The 18,201-nt window shown below is 36.2% G+C and overlaps 1 protein-coding gene across 1 annotated transcript in view; it reads left to right on the top strand.

Moving 5' to 3' along the window:
• LOC148943851 (ATP-dependent clpX-like chaperone, mitochondrial) overlaps window positions 1-18,201 on the top strand; it is a 59,229-nt gene that overhangs the window by 15,496 nt on the left and 25,532 nt on the right. Inside the window, exons 5-6 of the mRNA XM_089101873.1 lie at window positions 6,680-6,898; window positions 12,829-12,993. Coding sequence (XP_088957999.1) covers window positions 6,680-6,898; window positions 12,829-12,993 — 384 coding nt within the window. The remainder of the gene's footprint in view (window positions 1-6,679; window positions 6,899-12,828; window positions 12,994-18,201) is intronic.

Below are 18,201 nucleotides of genomic sequence, written 5' to 3'. Positions count from 1 at the left end.
AGTGTCACTCAGTACGTGTTGTCAGTGTATATAACTATGAAAAATAGCAACAGATATCCAGGAATGCAGTTATATTCGGCAGGGGGGGGGGGCTAAAACACGAGTGGTAACGATACTTATTAATTCGTAACAAAATACGTCGGCTATCTAGGCGCTTACTATGCAAAATCATCCCTTATGCTGTCCTAACTTTCTAATTTAAATCATAAATTAGACCAGACGAAGCAGCTTCAAGGTTTGACCAAATGATAAACCAAGTGACTGATGCTCTATTGCTTCTTAGTCTTAATATATCAGGCATTTTCTAGCGATTTTAAGAAAAGTTTGGTCATGCTGGAGTTAAATTCTGGGACTATATTTGCATAATTCTTATATTAACCACTAAAACTATGCTAAAAAAAAACGCTAAATTTATTTAGTGTTTTATAGGGATAATTTTTTTGGTTATAGGGGTTATAGGGATAATTTTTTTGTCTCCCCTCCAAGGCCCTTTTAATGTTCAGAATACCTTTATGCTGACTGAATCAGAGACTCCTGAACACAGACTACTTGGAATAGATGGCATTGAGGTGGTAAACCGACAGCTACTAGTCCTAATCTAATTTTTCTAATACCTTTAAATTCAAAAATACGAACATTATTAAGACGTAGGGGGAGGGGCGCGGAAGAGGAGGTTTCCGCAGGAGGGGGAATTCTTCAATTAATTTTTAATTTTAAAATATGGTCGTTATTAATACAGGGGGAGTGAGAATTTCCCTTGTATATTCTTTGTTTTGAGGTCGCAACAACTTACGATGGTTAAGCTAGTAATACACTAAACACTAAAATTTTACTCTGCACTGCAAACAGGCGTCAAAAACGGATACCCGACATTGATAAGGCCTGCATACTGGGAAGAATGGGAATGTAATGTCGATTTCCTCCATAAGACTAACGAAGCATGATTTTAAAATAAATTCTTGATATTTGAGCTGTTTGGGGATATTCAAGGGGAATTTCAGGATAAACGAGCTGTTTGGGGTTATCAGGTCACTCTGGGCAAATTTTATGGTACTGCTTTTACGTAATAGACATTTTTATGAAATGAATCGTATCTCTTATCTTATGTGCTTCTAATGGTGTTGATTAACAGCAAAACCTGTGAATGGGTATTATGGTTGATAAAGATTAAAATGTATTCGAAGCAAAAGCACGTTTTTAGATGTCTCCTTTAGATTTGTAATTATTTGAAATATAGTGTTTGATTTTTTGAAATTTTGGTGAAAATATTCGATTGCATTTTAATAATGATAATATGATATATTGAAAATTATCAAAATGTAGTTATCTTACTGTGCTGATAATGCTTGGTCTCACAACTCTGATCTTATTACACGTAGTGTACTGCGGAGTCTGATCTCTCAATTATATATCTTTTTCTTTTCTTCCTGAAATCGAACTCTATCCGTTGGTATCTCCTTTTTCTGTCGGGGTTATTTATTTAAACTATTGAACCCTTCCCCGTTTCAAAAAACGGAATTCTATGCACTTTTAACAAGCACGGCGGCAGTAATATGTTTTAGGGGGCCCTTGCCCACAACCCTCAGGGCAAGGGTTTTCAGTTATGCCTTGGGGGCATATAAGGTTTTTATAGAAGGCGTTGTCGTAGAAACTTCAAAAAAGGCTCATTCGATTGGACACTCAAAGGGCTAGTACGCTTTTTAATAGTCGAAAGTGATTGGAGGGCCACTAGCCCCCTCCCCCCTCGCCCATCATTGCCCCCCACACATCCCATGCAAATTTTGAGATAGCCCTTTTGTTCAGCGTAGTTGATTTCCGCATATAAATATATTTTTGAGGAGGACACTCCCCCACAGCCCTTAGGGCAAAGGTTGTAAGTTATGCCCTGGGGGCATATGAGGTTTTTATAGAAGGCGTTGTCGTAGAAACTTCAAAAACGACTCATTCGATTAGAAATTCAAAGGACTAGTTCCCTCTTTAATAATCAAAAGTGATTGGAGGGCAACTAGCCCCCCCCCCCTTCGCCCATTATTCCCCCAAACACGTCCAATCAACATTTTGAATGTGCGATTTTGGTCAGCATAGCTTTTTTCCAGATAGAAAATGTATTTTTGAGGAGAAAAATCCCCTACAACACTCAGGGTAAGGGTTTTAAGTTATGTCCTAGGGGTATATAAATTTTTTGTTGAAGGCGTTGTCGTAGAAACTTCAAAACAGGCTCATTCGATTGGAAATTCAAAGGGCTAGTGCCCTTTTTAATAATCGAAAGTGATTGGAGGGCAACTAGCCGCCCCCCCCACGCCCATCATTCCGACAAACACATCCAATCAGAATTTTGAGATAGCCATTTTGTTCAGCGTAGTTGATTTTCTGATAGAAAATATGTTTTTGATGAGGACACTCCCTCACAACCCTCAATGCAAGGGTTTTAAGTTATACCCTGGGGGCATATAAGGTTTTTTTTCAGGCGGTGTCGTAGAAACTTCAAAAAAGGCTCATTCGATTGGAAATTCAAAGGGCTAGTGCTCTTTTTAATAGTCGAAAGTGATTTGAAGGCAACTAACCCCCCTCTCACGCCCACCTTTTCCCCAAACACATCCAACCAAAATTATGAGACAGCCATTTTATTAAACGTAGTTTTAAGGTTTGGAAATTAGGTCTTTGAGGATAACAATTCCCCCACAGCCCTCAGGGCAAGGGTTGCAACTTAAGGATTCGAATCCTTCATATTATTTTTTATGGAAGGGATACTCGTATAAACTTTAGAGAGGGCTCATCTGATCAGAAATTGAAAGTTCTTGTTCACTTTTTAAGAGTCAAAAGAGATTGGAGGGCAACTGTTTAAAGGTTAAGTAACACAACTCTGGTGTCGACAAAACCCCCCAGGGCCCGGGGGCAGGAAGGGATTCTCGTATAAACTTCAGAGAGGGCTCATTTGATTGATAATTGAAAGTTCTGGTCCAGCTCTTACGAGTCAAAATCGATCGAAGGGCAAATCCCCCCCCCCATGCCCTTTTTCCCCACCCCTTCCTTTGAACTAATTCTGTTTATACCTGAAGGCCCAATGAGAGTTATAATGTTTTGGTATTACACACACCTATTATGCATCTGCTCTCCTCCCTAACAAGGAAAGAAACAGAGAGTGTAAGGCAGTGCCGGATCCAGGGGAGAGGCGAGGGGGGTGCCCCCCCCCCCCCTAAAGTAGTCTAAAGTAATGTAATTTACTTAATTAACACAAGGTTGTGTTAATTAAACTTGCTCCTAACGCAAGTTTATGGGATCAACCTATTTCGCCCCCCCTAAAAAATCCTGGATCCGCCCCTGGTGCAAGGGCACTATAAATTTTAGTTTTTAATTCAATGAACCCCGTTACAAAGTTTATGCGGCCACCTCTTCCAGATAAAGTGCCCCTGGAAAAATAAGGAAGTATTAATTCATTGAACCCTTATGGCTCTTTACGTAGATGACGCTATAGCATTGTTTCTGACCTAAAAAGTTGAGTAGAAATTTCAGCTTCCATTTTTATGAATATCTGAAATTATCTGAGGGGAATATGTTTGGGGAGTATATTCCACGGCTGGGAAATTTCTGCTGGGTGGAATTTAACGCGGGGGAATTATCAGCAGGAAAAGAAAATGTTCTTTGAGGGGGGAGGAATTTCCTAGGGGTGGGTTTTCCAAATGTTATTTATTCAGGGAGGGGACCACTAGACCCATTCGATAATATTCTAAATTTTACATCTGAAAATACCGGAATAAAGAATCAACGAAAATGCCAGAGATAGCACTTCAGGTTCCTTTAGACGATTTTGTTCGTGTCTTTTGAAAAAAGATATTTTCAAAACACAGATTAATTTCATTTGTTTTACTTTCTCTGTGGCTCCTCAATTATGCATGTGATAGGGGAGACTTCCCCCCACCACTGTCTCTGCTAAGGTTTCAGTCTTTATCTCAAGCTTTAAAAAGGAACGCAATGCGATGAAAGTATAACTCAAAATAACATATATAGAATAATATATGCACACAACACGGAATAATTAATCAAAATCACATATTATGAGTTGAGGTTCACCCAAATGATGACCCAGGGGGCTCACCATTCTACAATCTATGAAATCAATCCTGCAATAACTGAAAATATAAAGTATTTTTGAGTATTTTAACGTCTTCCACAACTCAAACGGTCCAGCATTCTACAGCCCAGTGAGTCTGTCTAATCTCCTAAATCGGGAACGGAGGAGATAAGTGAAGCTCAGCCCCGTATTGGATGAGTCTCCAACCTCCCCCTCTCCTACTGTCTACGCTAAAGTTTTCTTCCTTCTGCCAACTACGCCGCCCCCACCCCAAAGACTTTAATAAGGTAAAGCTTTGTATGGGAAGTACACATAGTAAATCTATTATAATTATCCAATTATAAGGTTAAAATACATACTCTGTGATAGATGCAAAATTGCTTTTGCACACACAATCATTTTAAGATCAATTCCAAACAATAGTGATCCCTTTGTGTCAGCAAGTGAAATGGTCAAAACACGCTACTTGGAGCTATTTTTTCAATCCATTCATTGTTGCCAATCGCTGTCCACAAGTTATGCAAGCTGTCTATTGTTCATATATAAGGGTTTTATCAAAGAGGTAATCGTATATACTTTTAAAAAAGCCTCATTCGATTTAAATTAAAAGTTCTAGATCCGTTTTTTAAAGTCAATAATAATCGGACAGTAAGCAACCCCCCCCCCCCCCAATGCCATAAAAACTTGAAATTTTTTGCAATCAAAAACGAACAAAAATTAATTAAAAAAAAACTTTCCGAAAAATAAGTTTTTCAAAGAAAAGTAAAGGCCATTTTAAACTTAAGCTCAGGAGAAATGAATACCTGTTAAAATTCAAACTTAAAACGACCAGAAATTACTATTTAAGAATAAATGAAACCCAAAACGAACAGAAATTAAATAAACAATCATTGTAAAAAACATACAACAAGTACTAATATAAATGAATAAATAGATTTTAAAGTGAGTAATGCTTAGATTGAATATGAAAATCAAGTTTGAATCGAATAAAAATAACTACAAACAAGAGTTTGGGTATCGCCTCACTGCTGAAGCCTAAAACCTACTGCGTCATTGGCACTTTACTGGAAACCAATTATATTACAAATGTTTTCTTTTGTACTTAATATTGAAAATAAATATTAAAATTACAGTAAAATTTTGAACTGATGAGCTTTCAGCAATTAATATCATTATACATCAAATATTCAGTTTAATTTATTAGTTCTTTCCAAGATTGGTTAAGACAAATATAGTTTCACTACAAACAAAATTTGGATACTGCCCCCTTCTTTAACTGCAAAAACCTAAAGCCTTCTGCGTCATTGGCGCTTTACTGAAAACGAATTTCTCTTATATTACAAATTTATTCTTTTCCAGTTCTTACAGCATTGAAAATGAAAATAAAAATTACAGTGAAAAAAAAAATCTTGAACTGATGGATCTTTCAACAATTAATATCATTATATATCTAATATTCAATTTGATTTTGTTTATACTTTCCAAGACCGTTCAAGACTCATATAGTTTTCAGTAAGGCGCCAATGACGCAGAAGGTTTTAGGCTTCTGCAGTGAGGCGATACCCAAACTCTTGTTTGTAGTTATTTTTATTCGATTCAAACTTGATTTGCCTATTCACTTCAAATTTCAGTCGTTTTAAGATTTATTTATTCATTTACATTAATATATATTTTATGTTTGTTAGCATTGATTGTTTATTTAATTTCTGTTCGTTTTAAGTTTCATTTATACTTTAATAGCAAACTATTTTTTTTCGTTTTAAGCATGACTTTCATATTCAATCTAAGCATTACTCACTTTAAAATCTATTTATTCATTTATATTAGTACTTGTCGTATGTTTGTTTGAGATGATTGTTGATTTAATTTCTGTTTGTTTTGGGTTTCATTTATTCTTAAATATTAATATCTGGTCATGTTAATTTTTAATTTTAACAGGTATTCATATCTCCTGAGCTTAAGTTTAAAATCGCCTTTACTTTTCTTTGAAAAACTTATTTTTCGGAAAGTTTTTTTTAATTAATTTATAAAAGTAACGATTTTAAATGTACTGGTAGTTAGTAGTTGAGTCTAATCAAAGATACAGACTTCAAGCTTCAGCTTCAGCTTAGAAAGTGGTGCCCCCATCTTGGACATGGGATCGTTAGAACGAACATAAGTTAGAACGAACAACTCTGTTGTGTTTTAGCAAGAAATTTGTTTCTAGACTTTTTGCATAATGCAGGTATTGGATACTGGAAAAACGGCGTTAAACGTGAATAAAGATTAGCTGAGATTTTTTTGCGTTGCGAACGTTCCTTGCGTCATAAAAACCAAAATGTGTCAACAAAAAGTTGCCAAAAAATATACCCGAACTATTTATTTCACTACTGTGTTTTGTCTTGTTATACTTAGAAATTGATTTCTAGACCTTTTGCATATTGCAGGGATTGAATATTGGCGAAACGGCGTTAAAATGTAAAAATTAGCTAAGACTTTCTTTTTGACGTGGAACGTGCTCTACGCCCTAAAACCAAAGATGTGTCTCCGAAAAAATGCGAAAATGTGCCAACAGTATTTCTTTGACAGCTCTGTTTTGTTTTGTTTTATTAATAAATTTATTTCTAGATCTCTTGCATATTACTGGCATGGGTCCAAGTAGTGCTCTTGGTGTGGGTGCTTATCAACAGTCTACCCATTCGGGTCTAGGTATGCCAACCCAAGCCCCGCCTGTAAGTGACGAAGCAAAGCAAGACAAAAATGAAGGAAGTGACATACTTGACGCAGCTGTTCATCAGTTGAAATTGGAAAAGAGTAATATACTTATGCTTGGACCCACTGGATCAGGTTAGCTATTTTCTTTTCAAGTTCAAATCTACGTCCAACCGAGTAGGTGGATCTTGGGTGGGGGGGGGGGACTCAAGATTCGTTTTTGTAATATGATTTCTTCCACTTTTTATTGTCTAAATTTAAAATTTCTGCCAAAGATAATATAAAATTGATCAATATATAATATCTCCTGTCCCAGAATAGAGTTCTTGGTCTATTCTGATGCCATGGTATGATTAATCAACTGGTATAACTAATCGAAAATAATATGTTGAATTGTGTTTGGTAAAGCTAAGGCCAAGGGTGTCTTTGCAGCTGAAAACAGTTTAGAAGAATAGGAAGATTAGTCTGCGAACCAATATTAGATGGCAATGGTCAAGTATTATTGTGAATTGCTTTGGGAGACGGAGGAGGATTTGCTTTCCAGGTGTGTTTTCCAGGGGAATTGTTTATGGATTGTTTTGGGTACCCGGCTTACTGACCGTATTTCAAACTGTAAGCTGTACAAGAAATGCTGTTTTATTTCGCTTTCTAGGGCTATAATAAGGGAAAGATTGAGATGGTTAGGACGCATTTGTCGAATGAAGGATTACAGATTGCCCGACGGTCCTTGTCGGCCAACCATCTAGGGTTAAACGAAAAGCAGGCCATCCCCGAATGGGGTGGGGGGATTTGATGGTGGGAGTAGATCATAAGGAAGATTTAAGAGTAATTAGAACTCTTTGGGAGGATGTAAAGAGGTTTGGATAGATTGGGATGGAAGAGAAGCTTGTGTAGCTTTATTGACCTCAAGCGGCTTAGTGTTGAAGTGAGTTGTTAGTAGTAGTAGTTTGGTAAACGTTGTTGAATATGTGTAATAGTGGAATGCTGTATTTATTTATTTATACTGATTATGTGAGCTCTCATTATGAGCAACTTTTTCAATCATCATTTTCCTATTCTAACTTCTCCCTTTTCCCTTCTCTCTTTTCCTTTTCACTCCCTTTTCTTCTTCGCCTCTTCCCTTCTCTATATTTTTACGGTTCTTTCACATCATGCCGCACTAGCATAGCTAAAGAATTTGCGTGTGTTACGTAAGCTTTTGAATAATTGTAAGGGCTTCATTCTTAGTTGAAAGTCCTTCTCTATGATGTACAGTATTCGGTTTTGAGTTTTTGAAAATGAAAAATCTCAAAGAAATTGTTATTGCTGAAGGTCGTCATATAGCTAGGGAGCCATGATACTTCACCTTTGCACATAGGATAAAAGAAAATCCCTCCCATTTCGACATATTTTATAGTTTCCATTTATTAGTTTTCCTTACTATTTAGGTTACAAATCCCAATTAAATTTGTAATATTTAAAATAAATTTGTGAGTTTAAACCTAACAGGGCTCAGTTTAATCTACTACAAAATTAAAGGTTAAATGTTGTCCGCGATGTATAAAGTGCCAAGTAGACTCGAGCTCTACTTAGAATTTTACCATATTAACAGCAACAAACGTTTTACAGAAGCAATGTTACAGCAGCAACAAATATAGCAGCAACAACGTTATAGCAGACCTTAGTTCTATTTAGAATTTTCATTTAAAAAATAAATGAAACCCAAAACGAACAGAAATTAAATAAACAATCATTGTAAAAAACATACAACAAGTACTAATATAAATGAATAAATAGATTTTAAAGTGAGTAATGCTTAGATTGAATATGAAAATCAAGTTTGAATCGAATAAAAATAACTACAATTTTGTAATATGATTTCTTCCACTTTTTATTGTCTAAATTTAAAATTTCTGCCAAAGATAATATAAAATTGATCAATATATAATATCTCCTGTCCCAGAATAGAGTTCTTGGTCTATTCTGATGCCATGGTATGATTAATCAACTGGTATAACTAATCGAAAATAATATGTTGAATTGTGTTTGGTAAAGCTAAGGCCAAGGGTGTCTTTGCAGCTGAAAACAGTTTAGAAGAATAGGAAGATTAGTCTGCGAACCAATATTAGATGGCAATGGTCAAGTATTATTGTGAATTGCTTTGGGAGACGGAGGAGGATTTGCTTTCCAGGTGTGTTTTCCAGGGGAATTGTTTATGGATTGTTTTGGGTACCCGGCTTACTGACCGTATTTCAAACTGTAAGCTGTACAAGAAATGCTGTTTTATCTCGCTTTCTAGGGCTATAATAAGGGAAAGATTGAGATGGTTAGGACGCATTTGTCGAATGAAGGATTACAGATTGCCCGACGGTCCTTGTCGGCCAACCATCTAGGGTTAAACGAAAAGCAGGCCATCCCCGAATGGGGTGGGGGGATTTGATGGTGGGAGTAGATCATAAGGAAGATTTAAGAGTAATTAGAACTCTTTGGGAGGATGTAAAGAGGTTTGGATAGATTGGGATGGAAGAGAAGCTTGTGTAGCTTTATTGACCTCAAGCGGCTTAGTGTTGAAGTGAGTTGTTAGTAGTAGTAGTTTGGTAAACGTTGTTGAATATGTGTAATAGTGGAATGCTGTATTTATTTATTTATACTGATTATGTGAGCTCTCATTATGAGCAACTTTTTCAATCATCATTTTCCTATTCTAACTTCTCCCTTTTCCCTTCTCTCTTTTCCTTTTCACTCCCTTTTCTTCTTCGCCTCTTCCCTTCTCTATATTTTTACGGTTCTTTCACATCATGCCGCACTAGCATAGCTAAAGAATTTGCGTGTGTTACGTAAGCTTTTGAATAATTGTAAGGGCTTCATTCTTAGTTGAAAGTCCTTCTCTATGATGTACAGTATTCGGTTTTGAGTTTTTGAAAATGAAAAATCTCAAAGAAATTGTTATTGCTGAAGGTCGTCATATAGCTAGGGAGCCATGATACTTCACCTTTGCACATAGGATAAAAGAAAATCCCTCCCATTTCGACATATTTTATAGTTTCCATTTATTAGTTTTCCTTACTATTTAGGTTACAAATCCCAATTAAATTTGTAATATTTAAAATAAATTTGTGAGTTTAAACCTAACAGGGCTCAGTTTAATCTACTACAAAATTAAAGGTTAAATGTTGTCCGCGATGTATAAAGTGCCAAGTAGACTCGAGCTCTACTTAGAATTTTACCATATTAACAGCAACAAACGTTTTACAGAAGCAATGTTACAGCAGCAACAAATATAGCAGCAACAACGTTATAGCAGACCTTAGTTCTATTTAGAATTTTACCATATTAACAGCAACAAACGTTATACAGCAACAAATTTGAGTTTCTGGTAGAATGATGAATAAGTTTAAAAATAAATTAATCATCTTTTCCTAGACAGCCTTTTGCGCTTAATCAGAGCTTGAATCCCCATCCTCATTCCACTTTTGAATCCCCATCCCCATTCCACTTTTGAATCCCCATCCCCATTCCACTTTTTATATTTTGAATAGTTAGGGTGGTGATTGTGATATTTTAAAAGAGGCTCGTGATGATTTTATGAATTTTTATCTTGACCTAGTGTGAAAGAACTTGCTTATATATGGTTAGGATTAACGTAACGTAATTTAACCACTTGACATAAAAATTACGTGCGTGATGTGAAAGCTACTTTATATCTATTTAACTTCGAAATGCGAGTATTTTGCTCATTTTCATTAACTTGGCCTTTTTGCACATCTTTTTTTTTATTCACACATGAATACAAGATTTGAATCTCAGGTTAAACAGGATTAAAAAGGAATCTTTTGTCTGAAAAAAGAGAAGAAAATATTGTGCGCAACACTATTAACACGTATCACAATTTTAAAATCACCAAAGATAGAAATAGAATCTTTGAACGATACACATTATTGGTTGTCAAGGAAAAAGAACTACCAAAATTAAGAAGTTGAAAAATTATGGGTTATTATGGTTTAATAGCCCTAAAAAAACGGAAAATTGGGACTTCTTGGGAGGGTATAAAGAGGGAAGCTTTGATTAGATTGGAACGGAGGAGGAGCGTGCGTTGCTCTGTTGGCCTCACGTGGCTTGGTGCTGCTGTGAGTTGTTAGTAGTAGTAGTTATATTATATTGATATTTTAAAATAATAAAAGATGAAAAGAAGGAATTGGTTGGAAAGAAGGAAAAAAACTTCAATTCAAGAATTCAAAATCACAAGAATTCAAAAGATGTTGTGGGAGAAAGTCCTAAGTGCCTTTACTTCCACGTCCTAATGTATAAATGCAGGGCCGTATACAGAATTAATGTTGAGAGGGTACTAACAAAATTTGGTACCTATGTAATTAGTGCAACTTCTGAGCTTGGGGGGGGGGGGAGGCACGTACCTGAATCTTGGAGCCCCTCTTTTAATCCGCCCCTGCATGAATTAATGATTTATCTCTTCGATTATATAGGATAAAAAATGAATTACTTATCTGAAAAGAAAAGAAAAAAAAAATATGCATTATATTGCATCACACTTTCAAAGTTACCAAAGGCAAAATGAAAATCTCTGCAAGCTGCATATTATTAGCTGAAAAAAAAAAGAAGATGGAAGAAATATTACGGTTCCCAATTTTTATAAGAGTTGGGGGAGAGTCGGCACAGATTTCCATGCTATGCCTTTTCTTGGTTCGGAAAACGTACCAAGCACTCATGTCTTTGGGTCATCTGCTAAAAGATGCTCTTCAGCTTTGGCCAAACTTGACGATAGACAAGAGCCGTTTGCTTAGTTCTCTTTGTCAAAGGTCTGGGATTGATCCAGCCCCGCCCCCTCCTGATCCTGGTACGAGGGTACCTAAACATCTACCCAAAGACGCTGCTGTATCTCAGCCAAACTTTGCAATAATAATAGTGTCAATATGATGTCTTTTTAGAGGCCAAAATTTGGTTCGCAATATTCTTTCATTTTCATGATGTATTTTCGCATTTTTGTGATAAATTCAATATCTGTGGCACTTAATAAAAATTTATTTCAAAATAACAAGTAAGCACTACAGGGTCTTAAGTCTGTCACGATTTTAGTCTTAAAAAAAAATCGTCAGCTGTGGCACACGAAGCTAATAAAAAGGAAAATATGATTCGACCTCTGCAACTGAAAAGAGGGTCTTTATGGTTTTATCATACGCGCTTCAACCAGAGGGGGTCGTCGAATTCAGGCAAAACTTCGTGGTTTATAAAGGCTAGCTGTTCGTTCTATAGTCCGCACGTGGTCCATCCTTTGTGGGAAGGTGAATGTAAAGGCATTAAAATTCCCTCATTAATCTAGTTACTAGGCTGACTGGCGGAATTCACTCAGCATAGCCAGGTCAAAAGCTAATCAGTTTTTTTTTTTTTTTTTTTTTTTTTCGTCCTTTTTGACTAAGTTTCTGTTATAGAGAATATATTTGTGACTGCGTAAGATTACAGCCAAACAAGATGTGGATATCCCAAATATAAAAAAACGGACATCAGTCAGATTAGCTTCTGAAAAACTCAGCTTATATTTTGTATGGATAGGTAGTGATCATTTGAATTTCGATCTCTGGAAATAATACACAATTTTTGAGAAATTAATGTTAAAATTTTTCATTTTGCTTAAGTCTTTTTTAAGTTTCGTTGTTCAATTTTTGTTTCCGTAAATATTTGTTGCAACACGGGAATGAGTCGCTAAGGATTTATATCAATATCCACAAAAGGCCAAATAATATTTTCATAAAAAAAAAACTTGTTAAGAAAAAAATTTCGTCTTGTTAAAATTTCTGTTGTTGCAAATGTAACGAACATCAAGTTTAATTTTATAAGTTTTCGTAAACGAAAACACAAACCATGTACAAACTGCTATGGTTTTAGTCTCAGCTATGGAGTGATAGCGAAAACTTTATTTTCTATCTCTCTCTAAATGCCTTTCATCTCTTGTTCTCTATCCTGCGCATCGCTATCTGCCTCCCTCTTTCTCTCACTCTCTCTGTATCTTTCTCTTTCCCTCTTTGTTTTATCTCTTACTCTCTCTCTTGTTTGAAGCCGCTTTTCTCATCTAGGAAAGACCTTGCTGGCTCAGATAATTGCACAGTGCTTGGATGTGCCTTTTGCAATCTGCGACTGTACAACACTAACTCAGGCAGGTTACGTGGGTGAAGATATAGAAAGTGTTATTGCCAAACTTCTGCAAGATGCAAATTACAATGTTGAAAAGGCCCAATCAGGTGAGTTGTTGCTTTCTATGAATCTAGCACATACCATGTATCTAGCCAGCAAGGCTAGATTCATACCATGATTCATGGTATGCATACGTGATTCATACCATGATTCATGGTATTCATACATGATTCATGGTATTCATACATGATTCATACCATGATTCATGGTATTCATACATGATTCATACCATGATTCATAGTATTCATACATGATTCATGGTATTCATACATGATTCATACCAAACAAAGATTCATACCGTGAATCTTTCTATTAATCTAGCACATACACAAAATTCATAGCACATACCATGGCACATTCTGAGAGCCTCTAAGGGTGTCCTCTGTCAAAACATAGTTTCTACTACTACTACTACTAACAACTCATCGCAGAACCAAGCCGCCTGAGGCCAAGCTACGCACGTTCCTCCTCCATCTCGATCTATTCAAAATCTCCCTCTTTACACCCTCCCGAGAAGTTGTCATTTCCTTTAAAACTTTGTTCATAACATCCTCCCTCCCAGACCAGGACGACCTGCTTTCCATTTAGCCCTAGAAGGTTTGCGAAAAAGGACAATTTTCGGCAATCTGTCATCCTTCATCCGTAGAACGTGCCCTAGCCATCCCAACCTTTCTTTCGCTATAGCCCTAGGAAACGGGATTAATTACCTTAGGGGATTAATTGCTAGAGGGGATAATTACTTTAGGTATTAGATGAAAACTTAAATTTTTTCTACTTGATACTATTTTTGACCGTAAACTATAAATTTTGGACCATACAAATGCCAGGGGACCTAGGTAACCCCCGCCGCTCTTTAGAAAATATTTGTGTTTCTAATGCGTCGCTTAATGATAATTAATTATTATTATCCGTTGGAATCTGTGATGTATTAAAAATAAATCAACATCTATATTGGGCTCAAGGAACGCAAATGTGATTACTATAATAATTTGATACGATATAAATTAAAGTACCGAGACTAATTAAATAAGTTACTGATTTAAATTAAGTTTGGCCTTAATGCTCTTCCAGACAGTTCTATAAGGCTGCTTATGGCGAAAATGTAATGTCATAACCCTGGTAAAATGCTAAAAACGATATTAGAAATGCATAACCCTAAAGCATTCATAGAAAATAGCACAATAGCACATACTAAAATAGAAAATAGCACAATCCATCATTAATAAAAGTATATTTAATCGAAAAAAGCACTGGCATAGAATTTTCGAGTGTGACCGCAAAAATTCACTTTCAAAAATAGCAATTTATGGAGATTATATAAAATTATGGAGAAGACAACTTCTCCATAAATCCCATAACTTACCTAATCGCCATAACTTACCTAATACCAATAAACCAGCAACAAAAAGATCTTGAATGTTAGCAGCCAAAAAAGCGAGAACTGTAAAGCGGGAATATTGCATCTACGGACCATGTATAAAAGCTAATGATGTATTTCTTTGTCCCGAAAACTAGGCCAATCTATGTTGTTGTTTCCAAAAAGGCAGCATATTCTAATCAAGGCTGCTTTACTTTGCCTCAAAAAACAATATACATTTATGTTACTTTTTTTTCTAGTTTAACTAATAATAAATTGATTTGTACTTATCTGGATGAATTTCCTCGTTTCGTGTTGTTTTCTCTTTAGTTCTGATTAATCTTCCTTGAAGTAGAGATTCGGGGACTGTTTTAATGATAGAATTTTATTTTAAGTGCTTTTTTATTTATATGTCTGCTTAGCTAAGTACGACACTTGAATGTAAACTGAAATATTTATTTAAGGTTAAAAATGTCACTGTCTTCGATTAATTCCACATTGTTTTACCTGTTGTTGTTTGTATTCTAGTTTGGGCTTCAATAATAACTAGTTTACTAATTCGGTGTCTTCAAACGGTAGTAACAGTGGATGCCATTTTCCCTATTTTCTCAAGAATACCTCGTAATGATCACTTCGTTCTGTTCCCTTGCCTTGGCAGGTTGGTGGTTGGAGATGGTCCACTGAGTATCCCGTCTATAGAACAGCCAGTGCGCATAGTTGAACTTCAGCACAAGGTCAGCCAAGTAGCTCGATTCGCTTATGACTTACCTTGCGTGAACTTACCTCATATGCTGTGATATTTTAAAGCTAAACAAAACTAACAAACAGTGTACAACAAGTAATACCAGAATAGGACAAAGCAGCTACTGATGATACAATAGGGCCGTTCTTTTGCGCTAGATCTTACATCTAAGATCTTACATTTTTCTGCAAAGATTATCGTTCTTTCAACTCATCTTTGTTCTAAGATCTTACAGCTCACTGATGTTAGGAAAAAGTCTGAAGGACGCCATCTTTCTGTCATGTAGAACAATGATGAGAGAACTTTGATGATATACTTATCATTGTTCTTAGACCGATGATCAGAGCAGAATGATGAAAGACGTTTGCAAAAGAACGCTATAAGACGGAGGATCTTAGTGCTAAGATTTCACTTTTTAGCGTTCTTTGTCATAAGATGTAAGATCTTAGCACAAAGATGAGTAAATTTTTGGTTTAATGGAATTCTTTACTTTTTTTGAAAAACTTATTTTGTGGAAAAAGTTTTTTTATTAATTTCAAATAACAAGCTGTACGAAAAATATGGTTTCTATCCCACCTTCTAGGGTTTTAATGAAAGAAAGGCTGAGATGGGTAGGACAAAAGAACGACAGATTGCCAAAGATCGTCCTTTTCGACCATCTAGGGTCAAATAAAAAACAGATCGATCCTGAATGGGGTAAGAAGAGGTCGTTAGGAAGGATTTAAAGGAAATTGAAACTTCTGGGTGGGGTTAAAGGTAGAAGGTTTGGATAGATTGGGATGGAGGAGTTGCGTGTGTAGCCGTGTTGGCCTCAGGTGACTTGTTGCTGTAGTATGTTGTTAGTAGTAGTAGGCCTAATCATGGAGAGGCAGGGTTGTAACTTTATGAGCCGAGGTTGAAGAGTATAAATCTAGTTAAATCTTGAATTACCGTCACATAACCTCTGATGTTTTTTGTGGGGAAGGTGTATGATTATAATATATCAATGTGATACATTTTTAAGGTTTTTGGTGCCGAAAAGGGAAATGTAACGGGTAGGGTTACTTTTTTTTCTTTTCTTTTTGTAGTAGAGTATGTAATTTCCCTCTGTTTTTACCTCTTGGTGGGGTTGTTATATATTTTTTTATAATACATTTTATGTTGCTTTTTTTTATAATAAATTTCTCTTTGTCTTATAGAATTCCCATTGAATATTTTGTATATTCCAGGCCTCCCACTGGGTTCATAATTATGAAAAAAGTTCATATTTTTAATTTAAGTTCATAAATGGTTCATGATTTAGAAAAAAGGTTCATATAGTTCATATTTTTCTTGCCATCAGATGGAAACCACTTGCTATTGTCGTCTTTTTCCTTGTAAAGGACAAGCCATGCAACTCTGGAAGAGCTTTATTTAAAACGTTTCAAACTCTAACACTCAGTATGTTTTGTGAAGATGTGGAGCTTCTCCACGTCGTTTTCTGAAACATGTGCCAAGTCAATGGCTCACAGTCGTTTCGTTGGCTAAACCTTCTTTCAGCTGAGAGACTTGAAAAGCAATGGGGTGCTCTCGGTGAGTATTTCCTGAAATTCATCCCTAAGAAAAGACCAGAAACGATGAAGTCCAGTGGATACCGAGAGATATATAGCAGTCTCGAGTGTACCACAACCAAAGCATTAGTTCTCTTTGTCATATTTTTCGGAAACCTATTTTCTCAGTTCACAGAGTTGTTTCAACGTAAAGAACCACCTAACCACATTCTGTATGACGAAATTCGTCGACAAGTAATGATGACCACCAGTAGTTCTGTCAAGCAAAGTGCTTTGACTGATATTCAGAAGAAAAAAAAAACTTTCTGAGCTCTCCCATTCAAGCGGGGATTTTCTTCCATCTGATAAAGTAGCATGCGGTGACGTCGTGGAAGAATGCCTGTCGAAGGTACAAAAAGTTGATGCTCTGAACTTCAGGAGTAGTGCCAAAACTGCTTACCTGGTCGCTTGCCGCCTTATTGAAGAGAAATCACTAAGTCAAAGTGCCCTTCAGCATTTCCAGTGCCTGCGGCTGGATGATTCAAATCCGGAGACAAGAATAAGCGACTTTGTGAAAATCGTTGGGTTTATGCCTTTCCTTGTGAATACTGAAGCTGCCAGTGATGAATGGACCTTGTTCCAGCTGGAACCGAGCTTGCCTAAGAACATGACTTCATCGACGATTGATGTTTTCTGGAACTCGGTTTTAGTCTGAAAAACTATCAAGGACAGACAGAATATCCATTTGCTTCAAAGATAGTAAAAGTAGCTCTCTGTATTCGCATGAGAACGCTGACGTTGAACGTGATTTTTCCCGGTCAGGATGGATCATGCCCGACGAAAATTCATTGATGAAAGTGAAAATGCTCAATTCTAGGCTGATAGTCTCTGACGCTCTAAAGAAGTTTGAGAACAGGCTCGAGTTAGTCCCTATTACCATAGAGCTGTTGAATTTGGGGCGAAATGCGTGTCAGAGCTATAAACTGTACCCGGAAACTGAGCCATCTAAACAGGCTGAAGAGGAGTTGAAAAAGAAAGAAGAAGAGAAGAAGAGGAAAAAAGAGGATGTTATGTGGGAAGAAGATCATTGAATACCTGGAAAAACTTTTGATTGAGAAGAAGTCAGTTGAAAAGGAGAAGAGACAAGTAGCAGAAAGGCTTCTTCAAGAAGCTAATGAGAACCTAAAATAAGCCATAGATACCAAAGACTTTGTAGAAAGTAGGATCTAGGCTTTGAGCTGTTAAGAAGGTAGATTTAGATGCGCGAAGAAGATAAAGCAGCCAGAGAGGTTGATCTGATACAGAGCAGGGTAAACAAACGAAAGTTGTCCTTAATTTCGGCATATATTACCAAAAGAAACAAGTAGAGTGGAGTATTTTGTAGTGGTGTGTTCTGTACTGTTGTATTGAAAAACTTATGAAAAAACAACACCAAAAAAACAAGAAGAATATGTACACCAACTGTCGCTTTTTGTGTCCACGGGCAGTTTCTATGGTGCACATATCATAAATTTAGGTTCATAATTGGTTCATAAAAAGCGCAATCAAAAGTTCATAAAGTTCATATTTTTGTGGTCAAAAGTTCATATTTTTCACAAAAAATCTAGTGGGAGGCCTGATATTCCTTTCTTTGACCAACTGGGACAAT

Source organism: Artemia sp. Qi Xiang Cuo, chromosome 15, assembly GCF_049724085.1.
Source record: "Artemia sp. Qi Xiang Cuo chromosome 15, ASM4972408v1, whole genome shotgun sequence".
Taxonomy (NCBI): domain Eukaryota; kingdom Metazoa; phylum Arthropoda; class Branchiopoda; order Anostraca; family Artemiidae; genus Artemia; species Artemia sp. Qi Xiang Cuo.
The sequence above is the reverse complement of the archived record's forward strand: the minus strand, read 5'-3'. Positions and strand labels throughout refer to the sequence as shown.